The following is an 18,470-nucleotide window of genomic DNA, read 5'->3' as shown; positions in this document are numbered from 1 at the left end:
TATGGTACCAGTATAACTTTATGCATCTTAAATTATATATTAAATATTATGCATTTCCCAACATAAAAGAAAATAGCTACCAGTATAACTTTATGCATGCCTTTGTTTTTTTTTTTTTATACATCTTAAATTATATATTAAATATTATGCATTTCCAAACATAAAAGAAAATAGCTACCAGTATAACTTTATGCATGTCTTTGTTTTTTTTTTTCTTCCTTTGTTTTATTATAATTTTTTTTCCCTTTTATGTTGGGAAATGCATAATATTTGATATATAATTTAAGATGCATAAAGTTATATTGGTACCATATTTTTTTATTTTTAAGGGAAAGAGATTGATTTAATTTTTTTAGATGAAAGAATTAAGCATCTTAATTTAAAAATAAAAAAGAAAAAGAAAAGAAGTAATAACAAAATATAATTTATTTGAAAATATATGTATTGGATCAAAAAATCATTTTAGACATATACATTTTTAAGAAGTTGGGACATTTATAAAGTAAATAAAAATAAAAAGTGAACAATATAAAGTTTTTTTTTGTTTTTTTGGTTACTTTTTTTTTTATGCATAAATTAATTATGAGGGTAGATCGGTCCAATTTATTAAATTGTAAAGTTAAAAAGGTCTCCTAAACGGTCAAAGGGTAATTTGGTCAATTTCTCATGTAAAAGGGTGTCTTTGTCCATTTTTGAATCTTTAAGGTGTCTTTATTCAAAAAATAGGTAAATTTCATTTGAGTGTCCTTTTGCCAAATTTCAGGAGGTGTGGCTATACTTTATCCTAAATTCTTTGCATTAAGCGCCTAACATAGTTTTAATTTAATTTAATGACAGACAAAAGCACTTTTACTGTTACTGACGGATAAGAAAAAGCAACGACCGGCGAGAGGTTCCGGAAAGATTGCAGGTACCTCTTCTCTTCTATTCGCGTCTCTCCTGTTCTTCTCCTTCTCTCTGTTATTATTTAAATATTTTTTGTGTGACTTTGAGACTCAGGACAGAGGGTTTCGAATGTTAGGGTTTCAGGGAGTGTGGGGCTAATCGGTTGCAGGGTTTTGCGATGGGGATGTGGTTTGTTTGAAACATCGAGGGTGATAAAAAATAAACATTGAGGGTGCTAATTGGTTGGTTTGTTCTGTTGGAATTATAGAATCCTGCCAGTTCCATAAAACTGTGGAAGATAGCACGGCGTACATCTTCTTTCAAGCAACAGAAGGTGAGTTCTCTTTCCAACGGCCTCAGAAATTAACTGTCAGTTGAAAAAGTTATTGCTTTTGTTTTAGTTCAATTTTCATTCATAACTATCAAGTTCTTAACTCCACCGCTATTAACTCCTCCCCGCATATGGGATATTGATGTTTGAGTCCTAACAATGGGCGTTTGTCTTACGTATCAAAAGAAACCTTATTGCTTACATGGACAACCCGAAACTCTTATGATTTTCTATTGGTTATTGCTAATGTGGTGGTTCTTTTAAATTTTTGACAAACTAGTACTTATTTATTTATTTTTAAAATTATAAAATTGTTTTTTCCTAATCGTGATGTTTGTATGGTGGCCCTTAAATTTTTTTTTTTAGTAAAGTAGTGGCTTCAATTATTTTTTGTTGATGATGGTTTCTTTTTCTTGTGTTTAAAATTATTTGGATGTTCAGAGAAATGATCACATGAATAATGGAATTAGTGGATTGCCAGACGACATCCTCATTGACATTCTGTCTCTTTTGGCGCTTAAGGAAACTGCATGTACTAGTGTTCTGTCGCGCAGATGGAGATATTTATGGAGATATGTAACTGGTAGTTTCACCTTCTATTCAAAGTCAGGATCTCCTACAGTAGATGGTCGTGCACATGAAGGGTCTACTAAGTTTGTAAATTGGGTGAACGAAGTCTTGAAATTGCATCTTGGCACCTTTATAGATGAAATGAGGATTTATTTTTGTTTCCGTGGGCAATTCCCTCGTGATATCGAAGATTGGATTAAGTTTGCAATGGAAAAGGGTGTTCAAAGGTTTGAATTGGATGTGATGGCTGGCATGCATCTCAGTTCATGGAATCAATATTACAATTTTCCAATCATGGAAAACTTCAAATTCTGGTTTATGACTCCAAACAGTCTTCATGTGTCACGGACTATTGGTTCTGCAGCTGGCTTTTGTTCCCTAACCGCGCTTCGGTTGGTTGGTGTTAATATCATGGAGGAGGTGCTTGAGAATTTCCTATCCATCTGTGTGTTTCTTGAAGAATTATCCATTGTGGGTTCAACATGTCTAGTGAATCTAAAAATTGCTGGCCCATCACTCAAATTGAAGTGCTTAGAGATATCTTTCTGCCACTTCTTGGAAAATCTGGAAATTTCTGCAATAAATCTTGTTTCATTCACCTACATTGGACGAGATAGAAGTGTGCCTTTTAAAAACGTCCCCCCTCTTCTCTCTGAGCTATCTATTGGGGGAGAGTTCTGCTCATCCTTTGTTTCTGGATCTTCCGAACATTCCAGCTATACTCCTCAAATACAAAAGCTCAAGTTAAGAGTGTTTCCTGAGGTTAGAATACACGATCATTGCGTGATTGTATGCTTTTCTTTCGTCCGTCCGTTCTTTGTTTTTTTTTTAAACATCATTATCAACTATTGCTTGCTTTTGGTTAGGACTTTCGTCGGTTTCCCAGACATTTCCGTGAGCTAAGTAATCTCAAGCAAGTGGAATTGTTTGTTGTGGGAGAAATTGGTGGTAGCCTTCTTAGTTTAACTTCTGTGATTAACGCGTCTCCTAATTTGTCTAAGTTTACTCTTCAGGTAAGTATCCTTTCTTTGTAATTTAAGGTATGCTTTTCAATGGACGTATTATTATTGATTTATTTTTTAATTTTTTAATTATGTGTATGACTTTAAATTGTGCCCCAGATCTTTAACACCAAGCCCGAGGTGTAAGATATAGGGTTTAAAGAATTTTAGCAACACCACCTCTAATGATTCATGAAACTAAACCAAACCTCATTTGGGCACCCCAAGTAACAATCTTTCAGGCATGAACATGTTTAATTTAATTTCCTACAAGTTGACTCTCATCATATTCAAGCAGTGAAAATGAAAGATAACATGTTCCAAATATTTTTTTAAAAAGCTTGTCAAACACTACACAGGTTATTGCAATACTACATGTTCTCCATAATATAAAAGACATGGGTGTTTAGTATACAAATACCGGGCATGTAGGGTTTACAAAACAAGAAAAGTCCAGCACTTGTCATTCTTAGAGTATGCTTTACACAGTTTTACATAGCATGTGATAACCGATATATAGCAAAACAATGTCTCTCCAAGGAATAACACTAACAACAAAAATAATTTCATCTACAGGGATTCCAAGTTCTTCATTAAGCATCAACATGAAGCATGCGTGTGTAGATCCACAAATAATCATACTTTAAACTCATTTTAATACAAATTCATTTATTTTTCTAGTAGTTGAAATCATAAGGGTAGTTTGTTTTGGTAAGTATGATCATTTTCTTTTCACTTTGATGCTATCCAAATTAACAAAATAATATTTTCTTACAACTTTTTTGGAAAAAATTCATATTAACCAAATGCATGTTGGAAACAAGTTTGGGTAAGTATGTTCTTTTTAATTTTATTTAATCTTTTTGTGTAAATAATTTTTATCTGACTATCTTCCTCTATGACAGCTGATTCTGCTAGGGAATAGACAGGTACTGAAAATTACAAATCTGTACTGGTCTTAAGAGTTTGTTATATTCTTAACCTTGTCTGCAAATAATGCCTTCTCTTGTGGTGCTGGCAGGCAATAAGGGATGATCATGATCAAATTGCAAATATAGAGGCTGAAAAAGAGGCAACTAAATGTCATCATCAATGTCTTAAGGTGGTGGAATTGGTTGGGTTTGATGGTAGTAGCTGCAGCGAAGTTGATCTCATTTTGCACTTGCTTGAGGTTGCGGCATCACTGGAGAAGATAATTATTGATCCCCGCCCTTTGTTAGATTATAATTATCTTCCGGAAATGGAAGCCAAGAAGATGGAAGACACTAGAAAGCGTGCCAGGCAGCTAGAAACAATATTACCGGCAACCGTTGAATTAGTGGTTCTTTAGTTAAAAAAAGTAAATAAATAAAAAAATCTGAGAGTGATTATTTACTTATTCTGCCCTTGTTATTATCATCTAAAGGGCTTATAAATATTATAATTGAAGGTTCTAAGCTTCTATGACTGGATTTGGAAAGTTTTGGATGGTAGAACCCTTAATGGATTCAACATTTTTGTATGAAATTGTCACTGGTTAAGAAAAGCCGTTATTATGTTTCTGTGATAGATGTGTATTCTTTGTTTTAACCTACATGTGTACATAAACCTGTTGAAATTGTCAATGTAACCTAAATCAAACCAAACCAAACAGTCTAGTTCGGTCTTGTAGATCAATAAATTGTTTCTGCATTCAAAACAAATCTTTTCTGCGCTCAGAATTTGTGGGAAAAGATAACAAACTTTATATAAAACTACAATAAAACAATTTAAAACTACGACTTTCTTATAATCTTAACCCTCGTTCACATAAACTTGCCAATAATATTATATTCATGTTTTTTTGGCTTTCTTATAATCTTGACCCTCGTTCACATAAACTTGCCAATAAAATAATATTCATGTTTTTTTTGGTAAATATATTGTTGTGATGTTACTAGTTTAGAAACTATAAATTCAATTTTAAAATATTTTTGTCGCAAAATTGATGTCGATGAAAGAGTACTTGGTAAATTGGTGATGCATTTTACAAAATAACTCTTTATAAAAGAAGGGGAAAAAAAATAACTTTATCAAAAAAAATTAAAAAAAAAAAAGATTAGAATTGTTTAAAGATTAACACAGTTACATAAAATAATTAACTTTACTTGGACGAATTTTTAAAAATTAAAATTTTTAACTTTATTCAGAAGCTTTAGTAGCTAAAATCTTTGCCATCTTTGCCATTTAAAAGTGCTTTCACCGGTTAGGAAATATATTTATAAGTAAAATTTTAAAATAAAAACACCCTTAAATGTAGGATCCCAAACGGGGTTTAAGAATTAATTTAGCTAACTTAATCATTATTAACTATATTACAGTAAGTTCATTCTGCAAAACCGAACTACTCCAATTTTATTAGCTATGCTATTATTATTTGTGCTACTCCTTTTTCAACCCAGAGAAAAAATCCTCTCAAGTGAATATTGATGAACGAAAAAGAACTTAAGTTCATAACCAGAATCACTCTCTTTAATTAAATGAACTATAAATAAATCAAGTCAAGACTCGCCCTGTCTAAAAAGCAGTGTTTTTGGCTCTGCCAAATCAAGTTTGGCTAGGTAACGATTTGTTAGAAACTAATTTTAAAAACTAAAAAAATTAAGCTGGTTTAAGCTAACTTTAATTTTTTTTTTTCATTTAATTTTTTAAATAAATTTTTTTTTTTGCAGATGTTGGAAGCTGTATTTTGTAGATAAGGCTAATAAGGTAAAACCGCAGTTTTAGAAATATTTTCGCCTGATAAGAACTCCAGAGCCAGCAAAGGCCAAACACGCAGAGCGAGCGAGCGAGCGAGCCAACAGGGGTAGCAAGAAATGGCTCACTGTCTGCAACTCTCTTCTCCATCTTTCTCTCATGACCACCAAGTCTTCTGCAACTCTCTCACTCCTCTCCAACCAGTTTCGCGACCCACAAGTTTAAGCTACACTCTCATGACCACCAAGTCTTCTGCAACTCTCTCACTCCTCTCTTCTCTTTCAAGACGTTCTCTACGTATCACCCAAGTCAATCTCCAAAACCCAAATTCACAACAAACCCATGACCTTAATCCCTCAAAACCACCGAATTCTCAATCCCCAGATGAAAAAATCGGATTTTCATCGAAAAGCTACGCCTGGGTCAACCCCAGAAGTCCCAGAGCTTCACAACTTCGCCGGCGATCCTATGATTCCAGGTATGCTTCTCTCATCAAAGTTTCTGAGTCTTTGGATTCATGTAACCCAACTCAAGAAGATGTTTTTAATGTATTGGTTGATTTGGGTGATAAGATTATAGAGCAAGACGCTGTAGTTGTTCTTAATAACATGTCGAACCCCGATACAGCACCGATTGTGCTTGAGTACTTCCGGCAGAGGTTGAAGTTGAATAAAGAGGTGATTCTTTATAATGTGACAATTAAGGTGTTTAGGAAGAATAAGGATTTGGATAAAGCAGAGAAGCTTTTTGATGAAATGCTTGAGAGAGGGATTAAGCCTGATAATGTGACGTTTTCTACAATAATTAGCTGTGCAAGGAGGTGTTCATTGCCAGAAAGGGCTGTGGAGTGGTTTGAGAAAATGCCCCAATTTGGATGTGAACCTGATGATGTTACTTACTCCGTGATGATTGATGCCTATGGCCGTGCTGGTAATGTCAATATGGCATTGAGCCTGTATGATCGTGCGAGAACAGAGAAATGGCGCATTGATGCTGTGACATTTTCAACACTGATTAAAATTTATGGGATGTCTGGGAATTTTGATGGATCCTTGAACGTGTATGAAGAGATGAAAGCTCTTAAAGTGAAGCCAAACGTGGTTTTATACAACGCTTTGTTGGATTCCATGGGAAGAGCCAAGAGGCCTTGGCAAGCTAAGACCATCTACAAGGAGATGATAGACAATGGGTTTTTCCCGAATCATGCAACTTATGCCGCACTCTTAAGGGCTTATGGTAGAGCTCGCTATGGTGAAGATGCTCTCAATGTGTATAAAGAAATGAAGGAGAAGGGGATGGAGTTGAACGTTGTTCTTTACAATACACTTTTAGCTATGTGTGCTGATGTGGGCTATGCTGAAGAAGCTGTCCAGATTTTTGAGGATATGAAGAGTACGGAGACTTGCAAACCTGACAGTTGGACATTTTCTTCCATGATTACCATATATTCCTGTAGTGGAAGAGTCTCAGAAGCAGAGGCCACACTGAATGAGATGTCAGAAGCAGGTTTTGAGCCTAATATTTTTGTCCTGACCTCACTCATTCAGTGCTATGGGAAAACCAACCAAACTGATGATGTTGTGAGGACATTTAATCGGCTGCTGGAGTTGGGGATAACTCCTGATGAGCGATTCTGTGGTTGTCTTCTTAATGTGATGACACAAACACCGACAGAAGAACTCAGTAAGCTCGCTGATTGCATTGAGAAGGCTAATTCAAAACTTGGCTTTCTGGTGAAACTCCTGGTGGTGGGGGAAAACATTGGAGATGCCTTTAAGAGGGAAGCTGCTGAACTCTTTGATTCTATAAGTGCTGATGTAACAAAAGCGTACTGCAATTGCTTAATCGATCTCTGTGTCAACCTCAATCAGTTGGAGAGAGCTTGCGAGTTATTAGACCTTGGGCTTACACTTGAAATATATACAGATATACAGTCCAAATCTCCAACCCAGTGGTCTCTACATCTGAAGAGTCTTTCCCTTGGGGCAGCTTTGACTGCATTACATGTCTGGATGAATGACTTGTCCAATGCACTGAAGAATGGGGAAGAGCTTCCATCACTCCTTGGGATCAATACCGGGCATGGGAAACACAAATATTCGGACAAAGGTTTGGCAGGTGTATTTGAGTCGCATCTCAAGGATCTAAATGCCCCTTTCCATGAGGCTCCTGACAAGGTTGGCTGGTTTTTGACGACCAAGGTTGCAGCCAAGTCATGGTTGGAGTCCAGACTAGTTGCTGCTTAGATTATGTGCTTATGAGGGTTTAATATTCTAGGATTGGCTTCTGATGTTGATGCATGATAAAAATGGTATAAGCTGTTTTCAAATTTTTCTTTCCCATGTTTTTGGCCTTATATAGCTATTGTGGTAGAGAAAATTTTCTATTAATACATGAAAAAGAAAAGGCTATTTATATATTGGCTGATTTGTTTTCTAAGATTCTAGTTCCCGAAGTTGAATTATTGAGTCAATTTCTAATTTCTACTGTGGTTGCATTGGGACCCTGCAAAAGTATCATTAATCGGCCACAATTGAACTGGGCAATAGTTGTCGGGATGCGGAAGAGGGATGCTACAATTTTGAGAGTTAAACGCAGTAAGGTACCTAGGGACAGCTAAGTGGCAGTGATTGAGTGGTTTATCTACCTGCAGTTAGGGGTGCCAAACTTTGCCATCCACCACTGCTTTTTGGTGCCTATAATGCAATATGAGAGAGCATTTACTAGATGATTTTATTATCATCATCCAAGTTTTGCAATGCCTAATAGTGGGTTCCAAGCTTAAAAGTAATTGCTTTGCACTATGGTGGCATTTGATTTCATTCTTGAGAAAAAATAAATCGTTAAAAAGCTTGCTAAACTAATCAGTTTCAGGAATATTACTTCCATATATCTGCTAGTGAATTAGTTATAATACATTATGTAGAAGTTAATAGGCAATTGTGCAACACTATGTTTCTTCCTTGGAGGTGAGTTTCTTCTTTCTTATTTTTGGTTAATGGTAAGGAACACAACCACCTTCAAAAGAGGAGTCCTCTCAAAAGAGACAGCCACTGTATCAGCAAGAGGGCCTGCAGTCAGCTCCATGGAAGATCAATCTCCACAAATCTAATTGTCTGGGCTTCTTCCCTCTTAACCATGATGCAAGTTTGTGCTATAGCTTGTAAATAGAATAGTTAGACACAAGGAGTCTACTTCCTCTAACAGACCCTGGATCTCATCTTCGCACCTCTTTCCTTCAACATATTAGTCATTTTCCCACAAAGAGGGTTCCAAGATAACTACTCTGATTTTCTCTCTCTTTAACCACTGTAGCCCTTCTCTATCTCCAAATCTAGAGCAATAGCCAATATTCCCAATGAAGCCTCGCATCCAGAACTTGCTTTTGTCTGTAAGAATTCCACCAAATCGTGCCAGTCCAGGATTACCTCTACCACATCTCTGAGTGTTGAGCTTCAAAAATCCTGCAGGTGGGAGATTTAAAAATGAGAGAGTTGGGTGTCCCTGGTTTTTCAAATCTGCTAGGGAGGCAACAAAGATTGTTGAATCGTTGAGAATTATGTCAAGCAATCTGTACCTCTTTGAAGGATATCCTTCAGGGCTCCTGAGCAGGTATGAATATTGGTATCAATAGAGTCGCAACAACTGGCAGATGCTACAACTGGACATAACCCTGCAATTGGTCGGTAACTGCTCTATCACGGTGAGCAATCCATAAGGTCTTTAGCTTTTGCAGAATCTGTAGTCCCCGGATCCAATTCCAGTCATAGGAATGCCTGCTAGTGTCTTGCTCTGTAAGGAGTTTATTAGCAGATTTAGTGGAGAATCTTTCATCAGTCGTACTACCCCATAGATGGAAGCTATTTCCGAGGATGGAAGGGACATGGTCAAAAATGTTCTCCTTGGCAGTCTCAAGAGGTTTAGACAGGTTACAAATTTAAAATTATCTTCCCATTAATTGTGTCGGTGAACAATTTTTAGTAAACATCTTGAGGAAGCTGAAGGATTAAGGCACAACAAAAGCTCAGTTTAGTAAAAAGTGATTTTTGAATTTTAGATTGAAATTAATTTGATATTTACTTTTAAAAAAATAATTACTAGTAATGTTAGAAAATCTGCATTCTAGATCAGTGGTTGTAATATTAATTTATAAGTAACCAGAGCAGCTTTGTGATGCGCTCTCCCTTCAAATGCTGCCCTACAGGAATCATAATATACCCAAACCCATCCTAATAGAGTCAAACCGGGTGGGCAGGGTGGTCAATTGACATCCCTAGGAGCAATTGACGAAGCGGATGGTTGTGGAGTAGTCAACTGCAGGTTCTCTTTGGCTCTCCCTGCAGAAGATGCTCCAATGGAAGAATTATGTTGGATGAGAAAGGAGACTTGTATAAATATGCGTACACGACTCTTACATTATACATGGACTTGTATAAATAGAACATTTACTTGTAGCATGTACTTATATTACATTAGACTGGGGTAATGGTTTCAACCCCTAAATTAATTCTTATCTTGCATAAAATTGAAAGTTACCAATCTCACCTCTTAGCAAACCTAGCTGCTCCTTTTATGATGATTGCCTTGGATTCTAGAGGAATCGAATTGAGCTTTTGGCATTCTTTCTTAAGCAACAAATTGTGTTCTTTTGTAGACATTTTGTGGATGATTGACATGAAGAAAGCCAATGTAAGACAAAGAAATTCTAGATAGGCTGCTGATTTAAATCAAGGAAAATCATTTAGAGTCGACATTCACAAAATAGTCTGAGTTGTCTGACTCTGTCACAGTCCATATCATGACTCTTAAATCAAATGGCCGTTGCCTAGAAATGGCATGAGTGGCCAATGGTTTGGTAAGCTTTTATGGTCTTGAATGGTGGTTGGTGGCCTCAGGGAGTATATTGGGGAAAGGGTTCTGTTTGGTTCTTAGTTCTTTGAGGTTTTGGGTGCCAAACTACCATGTTTGCCGACTTCTGATGATCCCAATCCCATATGGAAGTTGACTTTGGCATGTCACGTGCTATTTGGGTGCAATGTGCAATGAATGATGAACAACTGTTTTGACTTTGTAGAGATGAATAGAATACTCCTTTGAAAATGTAATAGTCAACCTCTGGAGTGAATTTTCTTTCAAGACTCACTTCTTTATTGAGTTGGAAAATTATATTCTGAAGACCACCGCTAATATATAATAGCAAGAATAGCCGTCTACAATAAGCTCAAAATAAAAATTTATGTATATATATGACTGAATACCAAGCATAGTGTGTTAAAAAAATTACTAAGCAAAGTCAAATAGATTAATATTGCTTGTTCACATATAGAAACTTTTTAATTCCTTTTCTTTAGGAATTAGGAACTAATAGAAAATGGTAAGGTGGTTTGCACGTTAAACTGTCTACTTTGTGATGTCAATATGTACAAAACTTGTATATATATGTAACAGTCCTTAGTCCTAAGGTCAAGAAAAGATGGGCAATTGCATAGATCTAATGTTGTCACAGCCACAGAAGAAGATTAGAGTTTTAATTCTTGGTGGAGGAGAAGCAGTGTTCAAGGCCTCGACAACGGTTAAAAAGATCACCTCTGGCCTTTACCATGGCTATAAGCTTGTACACCATGCCCAGCCTTACCTACCATTGCCACCGGATGCCAAGCTAGAAGTCGGGGAGGTTTACTATCTTGTGCCTGAGTTGCGACAACATTTTAGCCCTCCACTTTACCAGAAAGTGGTTGACGAAAGTAGTCGCAGACGCTGGAAAGTAAAAATTGTGTTGACAAGGCAGCAGTTGGAGTTGATGTTGAGAAGTGGAAAGAAGTTTCAATTTAAACAAAAGATAGCTCAGTCTTCTTGGTTGAAAGAAGAGTGTGAGAAATGGCGGCCACTTTTAGCTACCATTCCAGAATAGTAGAATTGTTGGAGTCTCTGTTACTTCTAGTTTACTGAATGAAACCAGTTGTGAGGTTTGTATTTCAGAAAATAGGTATAGCATCCACATCAGGATATGGAAAAAAGTAGAATAAGTCATGTTGCGCGTTGGAATTGAAGGAAATTTGGTTCAAATGTAGTATTCCTGACTTTGGTTCCAGTGCTTTTCACAATGTTTATATGAAATCCCTCAAGATTTTCTTCGTACTTTTCTCAGTTGTTCCTGTTCCAGTTCTTTTACAAATTCGTTTCCATTTCCCACACCACCTAAATTCTTCCATTTGAGAAGCAGATGACCATATGGTAATTCAAAAACATAAGCAATTAAACATTGTATTGAATATCATCCATGTGAAATCTTCGTAACATGACTGTAATGAACACACCCTCAAGATGTTACAACTTACAAGCTCATTTCCATTTTCATAACATACCACAACAATATTTTGACTTAGCTCATCACTCAAATCAAATTTTATTCACATATATACATCCAAAGAATCACTGAACATGGTTGATGAACCAACTGATTTCCAGATCACCTTCAGCTTTTCATGACCGATAGTATCCTCAAGATGCTTTTGTGAGCCTAATACAATCGCAAATATATCTGAAGGTTAACAAATGGCATTGGAAGTGCAGCCCCAAAAGAAAATCAAATCCACATCATCAAAGCATAATGAAATAGGGAAAGTAGAGATAGAAATCAACATAGAAAAAAAAGGATTTAAGCTGTCTGAAAGATGGCCAATTTATCTACCTTTTTGAGGAGTTTGTTTTTTCACTCTTTTTGTTGTTGTCTACCTTAGTTGACAATGAATCTTTTTCCCGCATCGCTGCTTCTCTTTTCATTTTCTTAGTCTCTACTTCTATTGCTTTTGTCAGTGTGTCGACCTTCTTCATGAGCATCTGGAAATAAATTTAACATTTATTTAGTATTTTGTTTATTTGTGTGTGTGTGTGTGTGTGTGTGAGAGAGAGAGAGAGAGGTATTTTGTGATCGTGACCTTGATTTCTTCATCTTTGGTTTTCAAACTGTTGTCTTTCACCTCACAATACTTTCTCAAACTGAGGACCTCTTTCTGAAGCCTATCATACAGAAACCCTGACACTATATCATCTCTATCAGGATTTCCACTTCCTAGATTTTGTGACCCTTCAATGCTGCCACCTTTGGTTTCATTGTCATGAAACCTATCAAGATTCACGATAGTGTTCCCTTTCATTTCTGTATTCTCTTTCTCATCACTGTCAACCACTTTACTTCTAGATGCCCATAAACTTTTTCTCAGCAGATTTTCTTTGGAAGCATTTTTCTTATTCAAGCTATTTACTCGTTTCAGTTCTCTACCAGCATCTTTTGTTTCATTTTCTACATTGGGTTGCTGCAGAGGAGATTTGTTACTCATCATGGAAGCCCTTGGCTGTGATGTAGACCTCTTCTTTAGTCCGCTTTTATTTGATAGGATCCCAAAGAAGATGTTGGATTTTTCAGGTTTTGGTGATGCACAAAATGCATTAGGATTGACAGATAAGCTTGACACATGCTTTAAGCCTTCTTCTAAGGTCTTTAGCCGCAACTTCAGTTTTTCCTGGGTAAAATTTACATTAGTAAACGCAGTCTGCTGCTTCAAAAGGGCAGAAAGCCAGAAACAGTGCATATATTCTGAACTCAAGACAAGAAATGTTCACCTTGAGTTGTGCTTCTGCCTTAGCTGTTCTTTCTGATATAGCTAGTTTGTCTCTAAGACGTTGCATCTCTGCCTAAATATGCAAGGATAAAATTCATAAGAATGAAATACAAAAGGTTATTGATCCATCTTAAATCTTTCTAAATTGTTAATAATGTTGGCTATGCATGTTTATACTTTTTAAGATTTCATATCTACATCTGTAATCTTTAAGATTGGAAATTTAATTTAGTTGTTTTAATTGCATATTTTTGGATTGAGAATTGAGAAATTGGATTTCCGAGAATTGTGAAATTGGATTTTCTGCTGGAACACATACCTGCAACAGCCTTCTCTCTTCCAGCCATTGTTTGACAGGCATAACTTTGTCATTCTCATCCTTCCATTCATTAGCCACGACAGTGGCAACTCGATTAGCAGAAACTTTAACCCTTGCTAGTTCTCTCTCCAGAGTCCTCTTCTCCTCCTACAAAAATGTTGCAAAACCAAGGTCAATTACTAGATAAATGTAGAGCCCCATCCAATATGTCAGTAATAGCAACCCTAAAACACTAGGTTGGTTTTAATTTTTTTAAGGCATGCTAGCAATTACTAGATTTAGCATCAGTCTCACATTTAGTTCAGAAATCTGTCGCTGGTAGTCACGAATTGCATTTGCAGCTGCCCCACCAGCCAAAATGGCCTCCTCAAGTTCCTTAATGGTTTGGCTCAACTTTTCAACCTCTAAAACCTTTTGACGATTGGTTTTTTCAAGAATTCTGTTCTCCTCCTGCATTTGGGATTTTGAAATGGATTAATTAAATCAAATTCAGTACATACATCAATCATACAAAGTTCAGGTGGAAATCGTACCTGGCAAATCTCAATCTGTCTCCTCAGCTCAAAGTTTTGATTCTGAACCTCCTCTACTATCAAAGCCCTTTCAAGAGCACTTCTCAGAATCCTCTCTGCTTCAAGCAAAGCTGCTTCTTTCGACTTTGTGAGCCATTCAGAAGCTTTCTTATCTTCCTGTAGTGCTGCAATCTGAAAAAACCAAAGGAGGCATGTGTGTGAGTATCTAGTGTTACAGTGTTGCAGCAATTGAAATTAATGTTTCATGCTGCATTGAATTTTTAAATAAATTGTTCTAATTTTCGTCTATATACCTCGTTCTTGTACATTTTGATTTCAGCCTCAAGAGGAGCAATTACGGACTCAATAGGAACAGGATCATCATCCTTCTGCTCTGCATACACCCTTCTAAGAGTTGCTTCTGCAGCATATTGTGCAGCAAATGCATCTTTCTTCTCATCAGTTAGTCTCTTGTTTTCAAGTTTCTGCATTGTTCAGATTTACACAAAACGAGTCTCTTAAAAGGTTACTTTACAGTTATATGATGCTACAGGAAACTGAAAAACAGGAAACATAAAATTTGACCACACCTTTTGCTCTATAAGATCTTCAGAGAGACTCAGCTTCTCATCCAATTTATTAAGTTCATTTGTAAGCTGACAAAACACATATATATAACTTATAAATAGAGTATGATGGAGGCATACACAACTGTATAAACACAGTAGACATAGGTGTTTATGCTTTCGGTATGGCCAAATAAAATGTGTTTATAGTTTCTTTTTTTAACTTCTGTCAAAAAATATGTACTGCATATTGTGAAGATATCACTCCATTGAAACAAAAAAAGTATTAAGAAAATTACACTTAACCTAGCATTAAATTTCCCTACAATTCTAAACTTAATGCAGAGCCAAAAGTGTATGACACAATAATCAGAATTTTCCATGTATCAATCATCTCTTGATATGCATGTTCATGAATGAATATGTGATGAAATTCTTATGATGATGCATAAATTTATTTTAGTACCTCTTCCACAGCCTTATCCTTCAGGAATTCAGTTGCTCTCAATGCTTTGATTTCGTTATGAGCATGTCCCAACTCCCTATCCTTTTCTGGAATAAATTAAAATGAGTATCATGTAACATTAAACTTGTTAGAATATGTGACTAATAAGAGAGATCACAAAAAACTAGAATGTTCATTGATAACTTGTCTTCCATTGTCTGCTTGGTAATCAAGTAATCAAGTGTAATTATTCCACTAAAAAACTAATTAAAAAAATTTCTTTTTATTAGATGTGTTATATCATTGTCTGCACAAGCCTAAAACTAATATGCACTTTTAAAGTTTTGCTTTATCTCTTTAGATGTATTTGCACTTGAATCTCAAGCAGCAAAAGCCAACAGTCACTTCTAGCTCCATATGATGTGAGAAAATCATCAGTTCATACTACACTTCTAGATTAAAATATTTCCATCTCCAACAGGCTTTATGGAACATAGCAGTTCTTTGTAGAACCAGACTGTGCATCTGCTCTTTACTGTCCTTTTCATCGGTTAGAAAGTGAAAATGGAAAACCTTCAAACTTAGGGCATATTTGGTTTAGTTTTTTGAGAATTGAAAACCATAAAACTATACAAAAATCTAATTGGTTTAGAGTTTTTTAGGACTGTTTTATGAAAACACAGTTGAAAAAAGACTTGTTTTCATAAAACTCTCTTTTATAGTTCTACAAAAACAACTTTCTGAGTTCCAGAACTATTTTAAAGGATGCAAGCTAAAACTATAGGCAGAAGGCCGCTATTTTAGTACTTCATTCTCCAATATAGAACCAGATGACCAACTTTCTAATATAGCTAGCTAATCTTTAATTAGAGAGAGTGATAGAACTGCGGTCTATTAATTGAACTAGGGTACATGCCACCAATAAAACAGGCAACAAAATTAAATGAATTAGATCATTTGAATCATTATGGTCAATTATTTGGACATACCATCTTTTTGATATACATGACCACCTAAAAGCTAGTGTCTCCTCCAGGGGATGTGACAGAAATCCAAGAGATGCATGAATTATCCAAAATATCTTGGGTTCAAATACCAACTATTAAAAAGTTGCAAAATACACTCTAATACCCTTTTTTCCTTTTTTTTCCTCTTTTTTTTCCTCTTTTTTTTTTTTTTTTTTCTTCGTTGCAACAAACATCATCAATTTATCAAAACTTACAAATTATCCCGTGACAGCCAATAGTTAGAATTTTGTTGCTAAAGTGGTTACGTGCATGTGACACATGGTTTGATTATGTTGGTGAAAATACTCTTGCCCATTTTACCCTTTACAATTGATTTTAGATATGAGAAGAGGGTATTTGTTGCATGCCTAAAGATATTTTCGTCAAAACAATCAATTCATGGGTTACATGCGTTGCTTGCATGTGACCACTTTAACCCCAGAAATTTCAACTTCCAGTTGTAGAGGGGGAAAATTTGTAACTTTTGATAAATTGAGGGGGTTCGTAGCCAAAAATAATAATGATAGAAAGAGGTATTTTGCAACTTTTTGATAATTCATGGGGGGTTTAGTGCAATTTGGCCCTAAAATGATATCTAGAGGTGGAAAGGCCTAATCAGTACCCAACATCAAAAGATTACCAGCTCATAATGTTTGGCCCACATTATTAGGGCCATCTTCAGCATGTTATGCAAAAGTTGGGACAGCCTTTGACAACTGACTCACAAGTGCTTTAGTCCCATTATCAGCTCTCATTAATCATTCCTATGTTTGCTTCATATCTGGTTTAGTCTTTAAACAGAGTGTTTTAATAACAAGTGAATGTCTAAAGACCATTGCAGCATTATATACCATTACCAACAATATCATCAATTACAGAAAGTGGTACCTTTTAAAATGTTTTAATAGAGACAAGTATGTTCAAAATCTTAGGATAACAAACAAATTGCATTTTACAAGTAACTATAACCAAGATTGCCTTCAAACCAGTTCAATTCAATAATCATACTAAAGTTAAAACATTCAAAACATTTTTATACTTTAAATTACAGAAGAAACAGAACAAAAGAGGCCAAAAAGCTTCAGAACAGAACAATTAACCAAATGGTGTAACAGAACTTAAGCACTATTAAGAGTTATAACTTCAATCAACCCAATTACTATAAACCAATTCTAAACAAACCCTTTAATTTTCAGAGCTATTCTTATACACTAGGAAAACACACAGAAACTCACACACTGACACACACACACAAACACAAACACAAACATAAACACAAACACATACAAACAGTATGAGAGAGAGAGAGAGAAAGAGAGTGGATAAACCTTTGAGTTGGTTATGCAATCTATTGAGCTCTAAGACAAGAGGGTCAGGATGGGCAAGAGAAAGCTGTTCTTCAAAACCCGACATTTTTGGCTTCTTTCTTGGTGGTTACTAATGCAAAGAACACAACCCCAATGTATTACAAGGTAAGCAGGTTTAAGGGTGCTATTAAAAGGGGTTAGCTTTGGTTTTTTTGTTTTTTTTGTATGAGTGAGAGAGAAAGAGAAAGACAAAGAGAAAGAGTCCATTCTTCCAAGGAATTGACCGCAAAGAGAGAGATGGGCTTCCCCTGTTATGAAGCAAAACTGACAGGAACAAATCAAAGCCGCCCAAGCCGGCTAACCAGCCTCCTTTCTCTCTATTTACACTTCGACAGTAACGGTTATATTTTTCATAATATATATATATATATATAAATCTTAATCACATTATCTTAACTATATGATACACCACCAACTCTATCTCTTGAAAAACATTTCAAAAACTGTTTTTTTTTTTTTTTTTTCAGACTTGTTCAGAACCAAATCTTAATGGGATTTGTATTTGGATTGGAATTTAAAGGATTTTCTTTTTTATTTATCGTTTTACCCTTATTGATTAGATTTTTAATATTATCTTTCATATTTATTTATATTTATAAGAGAGAGACAAACTGGGTAAGTTACAAAATTTGTCATTTAATTAATTTATAAATCTCATTAAACCCCACTAAAAGTTGATGAAAAATGCAAGTATGGTTGAAGACACAGTATTCTTCGAGATTTCAAATTATAAAAAAATCAATTTCAATTTAAATTCGGTTAGTTCCGAACAATATAAATTTTATTTTCAATTTCAAAACCCACTTAATCCCGACTTTTATATATATATATATATATACATAATAAAATAAAAAAGGAAAACGAAAAATTATATTTATTTTTTTATAATTTATACGTGATTAGTTACACCTGAAGCATAGAACCATACAGTTGAATAGTACATGTGATAGTGAAGTGTCCAAGGAATCTACTTGTATTGTGGGGTTCTAGGTGCATATGCATAGGATTAATAAGAGAAAATATAAAACTAAACAAGGAAGCAAATAATTTATTCATACCCGTTTGATCATTTGAGTTTTCTCTTTCAATGTTGGTACAAAGCAACCATGGTAGGTTTCATTTGATGCTTC

The 18,470-nt window shown here is 35.3% G+C and overlaps 3 protein-coding genes across 3 annotated transcripts; 2 read left to right on the top strand and 1 right to left on the bottom strand.

The window, feature by feature from the left end:
* Positions 1-5,561: 5,561 nt before the first annotated feature.
* On the top strand, positions 5,562-7,941 carry LOC132309173 (pentatricopeptide repeat-containing protein At4g16390, chloroplastic). Its single transcript, XM_059807511.1, has one exon. The coding sequence runs from the start codon at positions 5,622-5,624 to the stop codon at positions 7,746-7,748; it is 2,127 nt and encodes a 708-aa protein (XP_059663494.1). The 5' UTR covers positions 5,562-5,621; the 3' UTR covers positions 7,749-7,941.
* A 3,034-nt stretch (positions 7,942-10,975) lies between these two features.
* On the top strand, positions 10,976-11,413 carry LOC132278846 (uncharacterized). The gene has a single exon (XM_059780749.1). It carries the CDS (start codon positions 10,976-10,978, stop codon positions 11,411-11,413), a length of 438 nt encoding a protein of 145 aa, XP_059636732.1.
* A 330-nt stretch (positions 11,414-11,743) lies between these two features.
* Positions 11,744-17,598, bottom strand: LOC132309166 (microtubule-associated protein 70-5). The gene is made up of 11 exons (XM_059807504.1): positions 17,302-17,598; positions 14,988-15,073; positions 14,546-14,611; positions 14,270-14,440; positions 13,977-14,147; positions 13,738-13,893; positions 13,444-13,590; positions 13,126-13,197; positions 12,441-13,025; positions 12,194-12,342; positions 11,744-12,022 (listed from the first exon to the last, which is right to left on the bottom strand). Exons 1-11 carry the CDS (start codon positions 17,384-17,386, stop codon positions 12,004-12,006), a joined length of 1,707 nt encoding a protein of 568 aa, XP_059663487.1. The 5' UTR covers positions 17,387-17,598; the 3' UTR covers positions 11,744-12,003.
* Between the last annotated feature and the right edge of the window lie 872 nt (positions 17,599-18,470).

Source organism: Cornus florida, unplaced genomic scaffold (genome assembly GCF_030987335.1).
Source record: "Cornus florida cultivar Cherokee Brave unplaced genomic scaffold, ASM3098733v1 CherokeeBrave_3.0.0_Hap2_Chr01, whole genome shotgun sequence".
NCBI lineage: Eukaryota > Viridiplantae > Streptophyta > Magnoliopsida > Cornales > Cornaceae > Cornus > Cornus florida.
Note: the sequence above shows the minus strand (reverse complement) of the source record. Positions and strands in the feature narration are given on the sequence as shown.